This window comes from Phalacrocorax aristotelis, chromosome 2, assembly GCF_949628215.1.
Source record: "Phalacrocorax aristotelis chromosome 2, bGulAri2.1, whole genome shotgun sequence".
In the NCBI taxonomy this organism is placed as follows: domain Eukaryota; kingdom Metazoa; phylum Chordata; class Aves; order Suliformes; family Phalacrocoracidae; genus Phalacrocorax; species Phalacrocorax aristotelis.
The window spans coordinates 128,564,587-128,581,022 of NC_134277.1; the positions used below are offsets into that span (position 1 = coordinate 128,564,587).

At 39.7% G+C, this 16,436-nt stretch overlaps 1 protein-coding gene across 2 annotated transcripts; it reads right to left on the reverse strand.

Annotated features, from left to right (window-relative positions):
* Positions 1–205: 205 nt before the first annotated feature.
* GGH (gamma-glutamyl hydrolase) lies at positions 206–16,354 on the reverse strand. Of its 2 annotated transcripts, XM_075085097.1 has the most exons (9): positions 16,174–16,354; positions 15,594–15,708; positions 14,273–14,323; positions 11,465–11,549; positions 8,033–8,171; positions 7,056–7,162; positions 6,862–6,952; positions 5,395–5,532; positions 206–2,284 (listed from the first exon to the last, which is right to left on the reverse strand). In XM_075085097.1, exons 1-9 carry the CDS (start codon positions 16,301–16,303, stop codon positions 2,163–2,165), a joined length of 978 nt encoding a protein of 325 aa, XP_074941198.1. In that variant the 5' UTR covers positions 16,304–16,354; the 3' UTR covers positions 206–2,162. The 2 variants fall into 2 exon arrangements, with proteins under 2 accessions (XP_074941198.1, XP_074941199.1); XM_075085098.1 differs by lacking the exon at positions 5,395–5,532 and having other exon boundaries at positions 16,174–16,350.
* Between the last annotated feature and the right edge of the window lie 82 nt (positions 16,355–16,436).

A 16,436-nucleotide genomic window follows, 5' to 3' on the forward strand; every position in this document is an offset into this window, starting at 1 on the left:
GGTCCCTGCCTGAGCTGTGCTGCAGGTACGCCTGTGCCGGGCCATGGACCTCACTTACCCTGACCCTGACTTGCTGACGTGACTACACCAAGCGAACGCCTGTTACAGTAGCCTCCCGATGTGTGACTGTCACAGATGGAAATAAAAAGACAATGGCTGTTAATGCGTTATCCATGGTATCTAAAAGAGAACAAAAATACACATCTGCTGGAATAAAAGTTTATTTCATGTATTATAGAAAAATCATGGATGCCATCAAATACGGCTTTACAAGATAAAGGACATAAAGGAAAAACACATACAAATTCATAACAAATTCACTGCTCTCCCATCATATTATACACAATATTCCTTATAATTACACACTTAGGAACTATTTACTACCACTGCAGTTAGCAGACATTTCACTTGCAAGATTGTTCCCTGTTTTTAAAGCTAAATCCTGCCCTCCTTACTTAGGCAAATTCTTAGAGCTATTCCAAAGAACTCAGCCTGAATAAGTAGAAAACCAGACTTGGCTTGTAAGTGTTGCAGGTGCTACATCTATATGCAACTCTAGAGCGTAATCCTCTTTTTACACTTGGTTCTCCTCAGGAGTCAGCTAATATAGTTAATATAATAAAGTCACCTATATTAAAACCGAGTTCCATTTACTGAATTTGGCTGATCTGACAAATGCAGATATAATCTGCAATATCACATGTTTAAAATTACCTGTTTAAAATTACCTGGTAGCTATCTTTCTGGCAGTCACAGTTAATTTTTCATAGTTTTTTAACTAATGCATTTCACATTCTCTTATGCAGTTGTTTCAAGATAGAGAGGCTTCTACTTGAAAAACCTGAGAAACGTACCAGCTTTACTCAGATATGGTACTTGAGAGTAGAAGGTACTACAAAACAGCACTGAGGTATAAACCTGAATTCTTCATAAACTCCAAATCTCTACTGATGTTAACAGAGATTGGAAGCTGTGCAATAGAGGAGAGTTACATTTGATTGTCTCATCTTAGTTCCTTTTTGGACACCACACAAAACCACTGAACAAAATTTTCACTAAGTGTGCAGCAAAGCAAAGGAAAAAAAGAAAAAAGGTATCACAGTGTATTGAATGCAACTGCTATTATCACATTATGTCAACATTAAGAGGTTTCTCATGTACATTCATCTGCTGTTTGAATTCTAGATGCCTTAAACTATCCAATAAGACAGAAAGAAACTACTGTCTTTACTAAGTTAATGGCAAACTACCTCTAGATTCAAAGTGAGAATTATATCCAGTAGTGACAGGAAAAGTCAGACTATGTAAAGAAAAAATTAGGTTTACATTCTTTTAAATACAAAGAAATGGACGTCTGCATCTCGTGTCTATCTGCTGACTCCAGTTCCTCAGACAAATTCTTGGAGCATACATAAAACTGAATTTGAAATGAACAAATAGTGGAATCAGCACTTAACTATGCCTTTCAAACTTACTTATTTTTCCTGATATTTGCAACACCTAGTTTACACTGCATCCTCATATTTATGCAGACCTCACAAGGTATAAGCACTCCAAACAACTCTGAATGTACAAGAGAAAGTTTCACAAATGGGAATATAATGTGCTTTTTAGGCAAAAATGTCTCTTTGCTCTCATGCCTCCTTACTATTTTAGTCAATTTTCCAAACGACAAAATAGTCCCTGTCCAGAACTTCATTATATACACATATTTATGAAAAACCCACAAGTCTCATTTGTTAGATCATTTGAAAACAATAGATTTTACTAAGCAATGTATGTAAGCCTCTAGTGCTATCACAATCTGCAACATTTTACAGAGATAACTCTCATAGTTTAAAATACATGAATACACTGTTTTTCCTTGAACTAAATGTGATTACTTCCAAGTTTATAAGCATAACCAAGACCTCTTTCCTGCAAGAAAAATGCATTTTTCTGTAGCTTGTCTTCAAGTGTGATCCAAGACAATTACTATGTTATTGAATGTAAATTTTTGTATTAATGGTCCAACAGTGCAGAAGAAACACAGGATAAATCATTGTAAAGGAAAAGAACCGTGCTGGCTTTTGTCACGTGCAGTACACTGTATCAGCTTAATTATGCAATGCTGGCAAATAATTCCATTTATAAATAGCAACACTGCACGTTTGACACAATACTCAATCAAAAAAATAGATTTGCTGAAATGAAGAAAATGTTCCTGTATAAATTGGAGTATAGTTATAAATCAATTCTTTTGCTTCCTCTTCTTCACTGGGGAAGTGGTGCAGGCTCTTCCGGGCTGTAAAACATTATTAAAGTACAGATCACTTTATTGTTATCCTCCTGTATTGGGTTTGCATGGCAAGGTTTTGGTAGTGGGGGGGCTACAGGGGTGGCTTCTGTGAGAAGCTGCTAGAAGTGTCCTCCATGTCTGACAGAGCCAGGGCCGGCCTGCTCCAAGACGGACCTGCCACTGGCCAAGGCCAAGCCAACCTGCAAAGGTGGTAGCACCTCTGGAGTAACATATTTAAGAAGGGGGAACAAAAAACCCCACACAACTGCAGCTGGAGAGGAGTGAAGGAAACCAAGGTCAGTGAAGGAGAGGGAGGAGGTGCTCCAGGCACTGGAGCAGAGATTCCCCTGCAGCCCATGGTGAAGACAATGGCAAGGCAGGCTGTCCCCCATGGAGGTTAATGGTGGAGCAGATATCCACCTGCAGCCTGTGGAGGTTACCAGTGTAGGACCCCACATGGGAGCAGGTGGATGCCCAAAGGAAGCTGTGACCCCATGGGAAGCCCGTGCTGGAGCAGGTTTTCTGGCAGGACTTGTGACCCCGTGGGGGACCCACGCTGGAGCAGTTCATGAGGAATGGCAGCCCATGGGAAGGACCCACACTGGAGAAGTTCATGGAGAGCTGTGTCTGGTGGGAGGGACCCCACATTAGAGCAGGGGAAGAGTGTGAGGAGTCCTCCTGAGGAGGAAGGAGCAGCAGAGTAAATGCATGATGAACTGACCATGACCCCCATTCCCTGTCCCCCTGTGCCACTGGCAGGAAGAGGTAGAGAATTTGGGATAAAGTTAAACCCAGAAGAAGGGAGGGATGGGGGGAAGGTGTTTTAAGATTTAGGTTTTATTTCTCATTATCATACTCTGATTTTGACTGGTAATAAATTAAAAATTTCCCCAAGTCAAGTCCCTTTTGCCCATGATAGTAATGGCCAAGTGATCTCTCCCTGACCTTATCTTGACCCACAAGACTCTCATTGTATTTTCTCTCCCTGTCCATTTGAGGAGGGGAGGGATAGGGCGGCTTTGGTGGGCACATGGCATCCAGCCAGGGTCAACCCACCACACCTCTTTGACAGTATTTTTCTTGGCAAATCAAGTTAATTTGTGTAGCATACAGTAACTTGTATGGAATTACAGTAACTTGTATGTGAAGAACTGTGAAGACACATCTTCAGAAAGCTGGTTACAGAACATTTTATTACTGGGGAAGGAGAAATTTAATTATTAATTTAAAGCCAAGACTATACAAAAATATACAAAGATATTTATCCATGAGATACTGGCAGTACCTACCAGAGATACTAGTACTTGTAAAACTGAAAGAAATGCATCAGAGTATAAGCCTACTGAAAGCTGCAGTGTTAGCATGGACAGTGCTGGTAAAGACAATAAAAACTGAATCTTTGTCTGGTTTATCATGTTGGCAACTCTACACAAGTTAAAATTAATGATGGATGGATATAAAAATGATATTTAGTAGAATGGTTTAGTTATTAAGTGATCATGGATAAATATATTTTTACCAGCTGAAACCAGTTTACATTTTTCACCTTGTGGCTTATTTTCAAAGTTAAGGAAGACATTCTGCCTTACATTAGCTAAAACCATCAATTACTCATTGCAATGTTATGATATGAAGTACTCCGTAGGAGCAGCTGTACACAGATTGGGGAGGTAATGAAGAATAACTCATAATTTGGTCTACGAGATGGGGGGTAGACACATACAGCTGGCTGAGACAAGTTTCTCTACTAGAATTGAAGGTCAACAGATCCAAAAGCTGTGTGGTACTGTGCCCAAGCTCATTTTATGTGTACACTTATATAAAAGAACTCACATGCACTGTGTCTCAAGAGGACTAACACACAGAGTAGGCACTTATTTTGCCAGTTTTACTTGGATAATGGCTTGAGCAAGCTTAGTTCCGCCTAATGCATGTAATACAGCATGCAGACAGATCCTGGAGAACGTAGCAAACAAAACTAGGAAACATACTGTATTTTGGTGTTAGACTACATAAGAAAAAAGAGACTCATATACTTTCTCCTATTTTCCTCTTTATTTTTGTCTTAGTCTCCCATAAGTACCCTATCAAAATTCTTAAAATACAGGAAGCTTATAGATACTGACATGGAATTCTATGTGATTTTGCTACCTTTTTGCAAAGGGAATTAGAACTACACTATGCAAAAAAGAGCTTTGGACTTGTATGAAGTACAACTTTTATTTCTCCATTCTCACTGACCAGGTCAGCGTAAGCTGCATTTCTTTAAATCACTGTCTGCTTTCTCCAATTAGGTGACCCTTTTGATTAGAGATCAAATCTAAAGACCAAACTCAGTTAGGTTATGTTCTTCATAGTCCAAATTGATCAAGACAATTTCATAAATAGTCAATTTAAAATATTAAAATAATATTTCAGCATAATTGTTTAGTAAGTATAAAAAAAGGACTAAAGTAAGTTTTATCCCTAGAAATACTCCCCTATTTACATCCTGTTTATTTATAGCAAACAGACAGAAGTGTCATAAATTATCAATATTTGACACATTACTTCCAGCTTCTTAGGGTATAAACAAACAAATTAGAAGCACTGCAATATTCAAAAACTTCTTGTGCTGTCCGTAGTATAGAACTGTTGGACACCGTATTGTACTCCTTTGATACATCCATATACTGCCCAAGCAGTATTTATAATCTTGGTCATACATTTTGCAAGCAAAGCTGAGAATACATTGAATGACTGTAACTCAGTTTGGAATCTAAGAAACCTCTGGAATTATGAACAGAGTATTTTTTTCATTGTCTTTGTGCAAAGGAGCCTAGAATGTTACAGTGATCATTTGAAATGGTAGAAAGTCACAGCACAATGTTTTTGAGCCAGTCTACTGAAAAGAGTTTGTGAGATGCCTGGCCTTTTGATGTCACTTTTACTAAGCCATTCTATTTCTAGTAAGCCTTGTGTTTTTTATAAGCCTATAACGCTTGCAGAGTAATCTACTCAGAAAGCAGTAAGAGGTACTGAACTTTGACAGCTGAAAAAGAAAGTTGTCTTCTTCAAAGATATTCATTAATGCTTCACTCTTAAAAAATGGTATTTATAGATACTAAACTTTTTACCTTCATTAATGAAGAAGTCAGCTATATAATATGCTGCTCTTACACCTGATGGGGAATGTGGAATGCCTGGTGAATTCTTCCACTCAAAAGGATTTTTCTCTGGATGCCACTGGACGCTGTAAATTGGGTATTTGTATGCTACAACAAACACAAAGCACGTAAGCAAAGTCTATGTCTCAAGAATTAGAGAATCACAGGTTGGAAGGGACCTCAGGGATCATCTAGTCCAACCTTAATTATGTGCTTAGTCTTACTGCAAAAGAAACTCAAAGGATAAGCTACAAAAATACCCCGCTTATTAACAGTTTCACAAAAGCTTAAACAGCAAGTTGCAACTCTGCTAAAGTCACAGTAGAAATGAAGGGAAAAACTGATATTGTAGAAGGCTCTCATCCCATGCAAGATTTGTGTACATTACTTTGATTATTCATTTCAGAATTTATATACATACACGCTAAAAAATAATGTTGCAAGTGGATCAGTCTCAAAACTTCCTATCTACTGTCAGCATCACTCAACAAACAATATTCACAGCCACACAGGATATCTCTGGCAGTTCCAAGGGAGAGATCCAAGTTTTAGGATCTCCTTGAAGGCCCAGTCAACCCCGGGGCAGCTCCCACCTGCTCTGTGCTAGGCCTGATACACACAGGGGGAAGCCAGCCCTTAACTCTCTTACAGAGAATAGCAGCACAGCAGCTGAAAACTGCTCTGTGATAAACCGCTTGCAGGCACAGGAGATTTCTGTCATTAGCCTAATCAGGTTTTCTGATCAAACTGCTATTCTTCTCTTCTGGAGGACAGCCAGTATGCCATACAGGAGAATCCCATGGGCCTGCAGCTGGGCCTTACTGTAGAGCGGCTAGTAGTGCACTGATCAAGATAAACAACTCCCCAAAGAGCTAACTTGTTTCCTGAGCTGAGCAAGCCTGGTACAAAACATATGCAACACAAGGTAAGTAATGCAAAAGGCTTTTGGAGGAGGGCAGTTACCACTGAAGTAATGAGGGATGTTGCTGTTACCTCAGTACCCTGAATTGTCCTTCCCATACAGCTCACAGATACGGAGCTCACAGGAATGCAAGCATAAGCAGACAGACAGAAAGCAAGGTGCTATAGCGACACATTGCACCGCAGAGGGATTAAAATACTACAGGAAAAGTGCTATACACTTCACATCACAGCACTTGAATATTCCAGTGCTAAAGTGTAACAGCATATCTGTAAGGGGAACAGCAGGTGAGAGAAGAAAGTAATTAGGCTCAAAGATATGCACTCAAAGACAAAGTATCCCTGCAAACAGGGTATGTTCCCCACAGCCTGAAGTCAGTTTCTCACTGACAGGGCTGATGCTCACCCTGCTATTCTAACAGCAAGCTTGCAGTACAAATTAACATCAGTGCCACAACACCTCTAAAGAACTAGTTTGTTACAGTTACATTTCACAAAGGAAATTAATTTCCCTACCTTCCATGGTAGATATAAACTCCACTTCATCATCGGTGTTAGTGGTCAGAACGTTATAGAAATTACGAAGCTTTTCATTCTTTGTGAAATTCTGTGTTAAGAGCAGCGGAAAAAAAGATGTGTTATTTGCTTGTTTATTTCTAATTTTAACAGAGCAAATGCATTTGTATTCAGGAAATAAAATTATAAAATACCTCCATGGAGAGGCTCCACATATGAAAGTTTGATGTCAACGGCTCAGTAGCAAATGCATGTAATACATCATCAGGGAAATTCCTGAATAATCTACTGTCTTTTGCAGCTATTACAAAGAAAAATGAAAAAAGGATATTGTCCATTACCTGAGCTGCTCACAGATGGACTAATACTGAACAGGAGACAAATTTAATAAAATACTGCATTAAACTTTTTTTCTGTAGTATAACTTAATGAGTTTAGAATACATTACAAAGAAAATTAGTGAAATAATTACAACAGGTTTCCAATATGCTCTTACCACTGTACGCCAGTCTTGACTCAGAGAGGACCCAATTTTGCTGCCTAAGTTCTCACTAAAATAAGTATCATTCTTTGCCACTCATTTCAGTGACAATTCAATTCAAAATGAGCACAAATGACAGAATTTGTGAATGCTACATGGTCCACAGATGGATTGCTCACAAACGAAATCATGAAGTATCAACAGAGGCTACATTTTACCTGTGTTGCTGAGCGGCACAGATCTACCTTAAGAGACCTCTCTGATTTCAGTACTGTACAAGTGGGACAGCAATGCTAATATTCATCATCAGGAAAGATGCTATTTGAAAAATTTAAAATCATCTGCTCTGAGTTTGATAGGTTTTCGACCCGTGACTTTTGTTCCAACTCGGTAACAAAAAGGGACCTAAACCCACATTACTTTTGTGGGTCCAAATTTCAACTGACTCAAAGAGGCACTACTGTGGTTTTTGCTGACTGTGGTTGATTTCAAATGGCTTGTGCTCACATCTCTGCTTTAGAAGTGATAGAGTTGCACTGACTTTGTAAAAAGTCACGGCAACTTAATAAGAAAGAATTTAACACGATAATAATCAGAAACCTCCCAAACGTTCACCCCTGCCTATTTATCACAAACAAAACACAACACCTCTCAGCAAAACTCAGACATGAGATATAATGATTTTTTCACCTGAAGTAAAGTTCAGAGGGAGTGCAAAACCATCTGTCTTGGTATTGACAAGTAAAACTTCACCACTCGTCAGATAAGTAAGCTCTTCGTGTCCAAGACATGTTCCCCATATTGGGAAATAATCTCCTTTATCGTTAGCCTTCAAAATTAAAAAGCAACAACATAAGGAAAAAGCGCTGATGATTTACAGAAAGAATACTGAAGAGAAATTCCTACTCTTTGCTTTCTCTTGTGTAGGTGGGAGGCAGAACTACTACAGTAGTACAAATTGCTACCAGCGGAATTGTAACAGTTCAATTGCAGCTGAAGTAAACCCAGAGTCCCCTTAGTTTTTCCTACTAAAATATGAAGCTAGGGGATTATACACGCCTGTTGAAGCAGTAAACAGAGCCTAATGTCGATATTAATTTAACCATTCTGTTCTGTTCTACCAATAAGTAGTTGAGAGCAGCCTAAACATAAAACACAAAATGGCAACATTTCTATTAAAAAAGGCAATCATAAGAAGGGACACAAACCAATCTGTCATCATTTTGAAGGAAAGCCGATTCATTATAATTCATCCTTTTATATGAAGCTCGTTATGATCACGTAGCGAGGGCCCTTTGCAATGTCCAAATGCCTGTGCCCACCCATCTGTATTAAGGAAAACATAAATCCTACTACTAGCATGGCTACGGTCTAAAGTGACATACTTATATGCTTGTTTAACTAGCAAGTTTGGACCTGTGTTCCAGATAGATTGTGAGTTTAAGCAATGTTAGAAAAGTGACAATCATTTTCAAAAGAATAAAAATTGGCAGGTAAGTGCAAAAAGAAGGCGGCAAAAAGGAGAAAAGGAAAGCAAAAAGAGACTAACTAGCTTCCTAACTAAGCACAGTGCATACACACAGTGGAAATTTGCATTTTTGTATGGTTTATTCCTCATAGTAAGCACATGTTAGAGACTGGGATGTTTTAGAACTCCTGTTTTTGTGAAATCTGAGTAGTCTTTCTTAACTTGTTTCTAAACATTTTTAAGTTATGCATACCACACCACACCACACCACCATCCCAAAGGGCTGCTCAAAAGCCATTTTTGAGAAAGCTGAAATTACAGGCTTAGAATAAAAATGCTACCCTACTGCATTACTAAATAGTATGGTAATAAAAGCCCGTGTAACTGCTTCTTCTCAGAACAAAACACGTAAGATTTACAGAAAAAAGGCTAATAGTACTGCGGAGTCTTCACAACCATCCATCATGCACGGCTAAACACAGGACTTGCAACTCCGCCATCTGTCTTTCATGTAAGTGAGGAATAAAACCACTAAAGGCAAAAAACAGGCTACAGTTTAACAGTTACAACTGAACCATAAACATTTTGTGCCCCCCTCCACCCTTTTTTAATAAACATTAGCCTGGAGGCTGAGCATATATTAAACAACACCCAAAACATCACATTTTAAAAACTAATTTAAAAGCTGGAAAACAGCATTTCATTTAGGTTTTTGCCTAACTAGTAAAATTCTACTAACTTGGATGGGGATCAGCATTTCATATTCTTTATTCATATTAAAGCAGAGCCAGACCAAGTCATTTCTCATTGTGAACACTCGAAAACAAAAAGTTCTCATATGTTTTAAAAAAAGCAAAACAAACCAAAACATAAAATTCAGTCAATTCTATACCTGCTAATATACTCTTGACTACTGTAGCTTACCTTACATTACCTTACATTATTAAAATTACCAATATTTTATAGTGCTAATAAAATCTCAAAAGATGAAAATCAAAACACACAATCTTCACAAATAGCACAGAAAAAAAAACCCAACTTGTAAGGGTTACCTATGATGAACTGAAAACTATTTTCTGCTTTTCACTCACCTGAAGTACACATACCATCTAATACACCTGCCTCTCTGATCATCAAATTATGCCAGATGCAGTTCAGTTAATCACTGTGAAACGTCCGTGGAATTTCTTAATAGTACTGCAGATCATGATAAACCCTTACCGCAATACTGAATACCAAGGCACAGGCCGTACTTCACACAGCGAGCAGGTCCAAAGGGACAAACAAGATTGTCTCACATGAAAGCGAGTCTTTGCAAGATTCAGGTTTGAGGCGACAGACTAACAATCACCACAAATAAAGACAGACAAAGAATAACAACATTGCTGCCATGGAGACGGAAGAGAAGGAAACAATTACTGAACTGCAGCAGCTGACTGGTCCTGTGAATGCCGCTGCCTGCGCTTTCCTTGCCTGCTGTTGGAAAGTCAGCAGCAACGGTAGAAGAGGAATTCCTCACTGCCAATGAACACTTCTACTACCATGGTAACAGTTTAAGCATGACGCATAACCGCCTCTAGAATGAGGCAAAGTTTTCCAAAGTATGACTTCTGTGACAATTTTAATCAACGTTACCTGAAAATAAAGTCAGTAAAGAGGAAAAAAGGGAGAAAATTTACATTTTTATTCAACCTGAATACAGAAGATCCGTAACTGATCATAAAGATTTTATCTAAACCTCAGTTAATCTCCATGCCTTTCCACAATGCAAATTTTACTTCAAAATGTGATTACTATTTGGAAAAAAAAAACAAAACAACAAAACCACAAAACCACCACCACCTCTTATGCTCTAAGGGAATTAAATCTTCAATAAAGATTCAGAGCCTTCCTGATGTTCTTTGAAAGAAACAGCTTTCCCAGAAATTCAATCTTTTCTTAACACTCCTAATAATTATATTAATTATTTTAAATATTTATATGACCTTTCAAGTGTTCTTCCCACCTTCTTTCGTGTTATAAAAATAAATATTTTAAACATCTGCTATATTTACAGTTCCCAATGCAAAGAAATAGGTAAAATGGTATAACGCGCCAATGTAGATCCCTCATCTGCACCTCCAAAGTTATATTTAAATCTACTTACCTATAAATGAGAATAAAGGTGTTTCACTAGCTGTAACTTATATGTGAAGAGAGGCCTTAATGTTATGTTATTGTAAATTGGTTTATTTGAGAGTCTCTAGAATTCCTTCCCAGTCTAAACTTCAGTCATAAGACTTCTACAAATAATCACATTTATGTATAACTTTGTTCAACATTTAACGTCAATGGATACTCTGGGCTTTTGGAAGGAATTATTGCAAATTCCACACAGCCATAAAGCTCCAGGTACAATGCATAAATGATACTGTTCTCCCCCAAAGAACTTGGGAGTTTAGGGCCATGACACAACATATAACAGGAGAGGGTGTCAGCAGTCTGAATCTTAAGCTACGAAATGATTCTTTACACAGAAGCCAGCAAAGAGCTACTTTCGGGTTAAGATTCAACACACTGCATGTCAATGGAAAACTACGAAAATATGAGCCTCCCTATCATTTTGATCTCTCAGCAGTGACAACAAGAAGAACAGACTGTTCCTTAGTAATTACCTCTAATGCCTTGTGGTAAAATATCTTAGCAACCCTGGAATATTCTGAAGTCTTAAGATCCACACCACCTCCTGGAAAAAGTACCCTGAAAGGCAACATCCAAGAATCCGATTAGCCACGGTGATCATTTAAAACCTGGTCAATGTACACAGAGAAAGTTCTGATACTGGTTTTAAGGGTAGTATTCAGGTCTAGATTAAGACATCTACATTTCAGAAATCTATAGATAGAAATCTAAGCTTCCCTTATGGACAGCAGGAATCTATCCAGAAAAGTCAACGGAAGCTCAGATGTTTTCTAGAGCAGACACCTACCTGGTCAGTAGGCTGAAAAATGCCGTAGGCTCCACTGGCTTGTACTGACTAGCACTGCATTAATGATGTGAGTTTAGAAAGCTAGCGCACACACAGACAGCTAAATTTAGGTGTCTTAGTCTTTTAAATTAATCATATCCTAAATCTTAATGTTCTTCTACTGAAGAATGGTTATCACAAAGTAGTGACTGAGCCTAGTGCAACCTAAGGAAGAGGAGAGCAAACAGAAAATACAAAAAACACATAGATTTCAGCTAGTATACAAAAGGGTTGCGTACCATGACCCCGTCGAACCCTGTCCTGACTCTTAGCTGGCTCTCCCTACTGCTTTAAAATCCTGGCCCCAATCTTAATTCATCCTGTTCAATTTCAGTAAAGAAGAATTGTGGCCCTGGCAGAGTAACCTTCTTATTGCAGACAACACACATCAAAAAGTTCCCATTAAAAAGGAAAAAAAAAAAAGTATTTGGCCCTAACCTTTGGTCACACAGGATCTAATATAGCTGAAGAAAACAAAGCAATCTCAGAGACAATTTCAAAGAAATAGTGAACAATCTTTTTCCACCACCAAAACAACAACAACAAAATACTCAGCAATGGCAATTCTCTGTGTAGCTCCCCAAACCCCCAAAAAGACAAGACTCAGTACAGTCCAGCAGATTTCACATGTACACGTGATGACATGGAAAGTAATCAAGTACCATCAGAGACAGTAACATGAAATAAAGGAAGTCTCTTCTAGCTGTAACTGGAACAGTACCCACAGGACTGGCAGAACTGAATGTGTGAGCACTCCCTAACTCACTGCAGCAGAACCCCAACTACACTTACGCAAGCCACATCCATCAGTTGCTGATTTTTTACCAAAATGGCTGAAGGATTTCCTCTGCATTTCTGTGCTCTGGAAATGGCAACCTCTATCAGTGAGATACTAACAAGCAGCTAGAAACAACTAACATTTCAAATGATCCCAAGCATTCGCAGACTGAGTGTGCATTTAAAACCTCGTGACCAGGTTTATTGTAAGGTGAATGATGCACAGGAACATGCAAAAGAGAAGTGGAGAAATAAAGCAGTATCCACAAAAATATAAAACGTATTACTCTCCAGTGCCAATACAGAAAATGAATACAGCTGATTTTAAGTTTCTTAAGTTTCCACAGAATGGAAAGTCCTTCCCTCCAGATATTTTATTATTTACACACAGCTATACACGTGGAAGCCATCAGCTGACAGTGGAAGGCAACAAGATGAAATACAGGCCATCCTTACCTACCTACACAGCACAAACCCAACTGCCAGTCACTGCAAAGGCAGAAGGATGAGGGAACTGGATCTACTTGCCTAACACCCTTCATTGAGGTAGGTGGTGAGGCAGAAATAGTGGGAGACTCCACTGGTGAAAGTCCTTCCGGCAACCAAAGAAAGGCTGACAGCCGTAAGAAAGGAATGAAATTATTCATTTTGTCTCCAACATGAGGAGTCACCGGGGACAAAGCATCACTGTCTTATACTTATTTATACCACAAGACAGTAAAGACCCATGCATCAGTGCACAGGGCATGCTGTGGCACGTAAGAATACAATGCTCTCTGCAAACAGCCACAGGTCTAAATCTGCAAGTTCTACACATGTGAATTAACATACTAGTATATGCATAAGCTTAACAAAAATATTCCTGGTTTAAGATGCTCACCTCATGACTACAAGCAGCCCAGTCATGTGCTATGGGCTCACATACCATCAAGCCTGTTCAGTGCAGCAACAGCTGATTTAACTCTTCTAAAGAGCACTTTTAGTGCAAGGCAAACCCAAAAGGTTTTGACTTTGCTTAGCCCACAATTAAAATGTGTTAAATTAGATCACATTATCCCACGTTTAAAATGTAGGAAGAACACATGGGTGGACAGTTGCCATAGGTCAGCTGAAAAGTTAGAATGTTTGTCTAACGAAGACCTAATCCACAGAATCACGACAGGCAAGATGGGCCATTCAAGTAGCAAGAGAAAAAGCACCCAAAGGGCAGGGTAGAAAAGACTGGGAATCAGAAACTTTTATGATCGAGGAGATCTGGAGAGGACTGGAAGAAGGAAGGAAGGATAGGAACAGGGATGAAACACCCAGCAAGTGCTATTAAATATCAGAATTAAGATGATCACTCAAATAAGGAAGAGGAAAAAAATTAATGAAGAGAAAATACACTCTTTCACTTGTAAAATTGTTAACCACTATAATTCCACTTCTGTCCGCCTGCAGACAAGCACAGGAGAATGCCAAGATGAGCCTGGGCACTGTTGTGGATTATCTCACATACGCTCCTCAAGAAAGAAAAGAAAGCAGACAGGTATCAGACAGTCTCAGAATATATTTACATGCCCACAGCACTAAGCACAACCTCTCAAGAGAGTAGAAAGACAGTGTTCTTGAGAATATGGCAGAGCTCAAAACCTGAACTATCATGTCTTTCAACAGAAAATCAGTGCTCAAAACTTACCCATTAATAGAGTGGAATATTTTATCATATTCTTCATCTGAAAGATTTAATCTGAAACACCAAGAAAACAGTTACAGAACACATACGAAATATACATATTTAACCACAAAAATATCATCGTTCTCAAACAGAAACACAGGACACGGAAAATATGTAGAAAGCACGCTTCAAACAGAATAAAATCGTCCCAAATCAAATGAAACATTTCACTTGAAACAGCTCAGTAGAGACTGAGGATCCACAAGTCTGAAAATAGAATCCTACCAGGTACAGTTCAGGATTAGGTACTCTGAGACCCCTTCGCAGACAATTGGTAAACCTAACATTTACATGAATAGGATGGTTATCATTTCCTGCAGACCGGCAACTCCGGTTTCCAACTGACTCCAAGAAGGGCAGAGCTGCAAACAGTGGGTCACGCCCATTCTTCAACGAAGATATAGTTGAGAGGTGGAAAGATGAGAAAGACCTCAGCATCAGCAAGCCAGCTTGACAGCTACACTCCTGCAGAACTGATACAGTTCTGCATCCAGCTTTGCTGCATTTGACTTAGTTGCCACAATAAGAAACCTCCATTTATCACTCAAGCTTCTGGTCAGCAACCATTCTGAAAGCTCCACCAGCTACGTGAGGAACACTGGCTTCTAATTCAGGTGCTTAGCTGGTGCTTTTATTGGACTGTGTAGATACACCCTACTGTGATTTTCCACAGCTGCGTTAGTATCATTTTTAACTTCTGACAATTATAACTTTAACATCTGATTTTAGTGCATTTACTATTTTATAGCTGTTGGCTATGAAGTGTTGCCAGTTCATTACCCTGCTACTTTTTTCCCAACAATCAAAATACAACAACACATGGAGTTACTGACCCATAATTTGAAGAAACCAAAGCCCAGTTCTGCTCCAGGAGTACCAAGAGCCTTCTTCCACTACTTGAATTCTAGGACTACAGAATGTGACATAAGATAGTATGTATATATGTATATAGATGTCTACGTGTGTTTGTGGGGCAATACACATTAGACTGAATATAGCTAACTTCAAAAACCCCGTATGCAAACTATGGAGGGTAATTTTACACGTTAAAAAAATATTTTTCTAAGAAAGGTTATTATCATAAGAAGAAATACTAAAAATTACATGTTCCAGTCTGCTTTCATTCTGAATTCTAAAGCACCCTGCAAATTGTGGCATCTTCAAAAAGTCTTTGAGGAGCTCTAGACACTCAGAAAAGCAGCAAAACTGCTTTCTATTGCCTCTGAGATGACACCCTTACATTAAACAATTATTAGCCACTTGGAAAGATACAAAAATCTACCTTATTGGCACAACTCGGGCACCGGCAGATTCCAAAAACTTCACATACGAAGCTGCAATATAAGAACTTCCAAATCTGTGGAACTTCTCAAAGTGACATTCCTGTGACAATATGCCTGGAGGGTCCAAGAAAGAGAGTCAGTATTATACAAAAACCCAATGCTATGCACCAGAAGAAAAACTGAACTCCGATTTCCTATGTGCCACGTTACAGTGTTGTATTTACTGCCTGAAAGAATTACACACACTGAGGAGACAGGGCATCAATTACGATGTCTAGTCACAAGGTACCAAATAAACACACATTATCTGACTGAGACGCAGCTTCCCTGCTTTTTTTAGTACTACAACGTCTCTTAAGTTATTTTAAGATTTTTAAGCGAAGTACGTATAGCGTTACACTACTTATAAAAGCTTTACGCAAAGCTACGCTTCAGGAGACCTCTCACTCCAGACCGCAACCGGCAGGACTTCAGGTCGGCTGCGGGAGCCGTTCCCCGCCCGGGGGCGGCGAAGGCAGGGTGCGAGGCAGCCCGCCGCCGCGCTACCGGTAACCGCCGGGGACCGCCGCCACCCCTTACCAACGATGGGTCTCTCGTTGCCCCCCGCCAGGCGGCCGCGCTGCACAAGGGAGGCTGCGGCGGCGCATCGGAGCAGGAGGAGGAGGAGGGTGGCGGCCGGCAGGGGAGGAAGCCCCGCGAGGCGCCCCATGGCCACGTCGCCCGGCCCGCCGGTCGGGACCGATCGCCCCGCCCAGCGCGCGGCCCGGCCCGCCGCCGCGCCGCGCCGCGCCCGAGGCACGCCGGGAAATGTAGTTGCAGCGGCTGTGGCTGCGAGGCCTGCG

Bases quoted from the DNA above. Each gene is read 5' to 3' on its own strand.
- GGH (XM_075085097.1), bottom strand. From the start codon at position 16,303: ATGGGGCGCCTCGCGGGGCTTCCTCCCCTGCCGGCCGCCACCCTCCTC. The intron at 5,533-6,861 runs GTAGGGAAATTA...TGTTTGTTGTAG, and splicing joins GTTTATATCTACCATGGAAG to CATACAAATACCCAATTTAC. The intron at 2,285-5,394 runs GTAAAAAGTTTA...AATGTTTTACAG, and splicing joins TGACTTCTTCATTAATGAAG to CCCGGAAGAGCCTGCACCAC.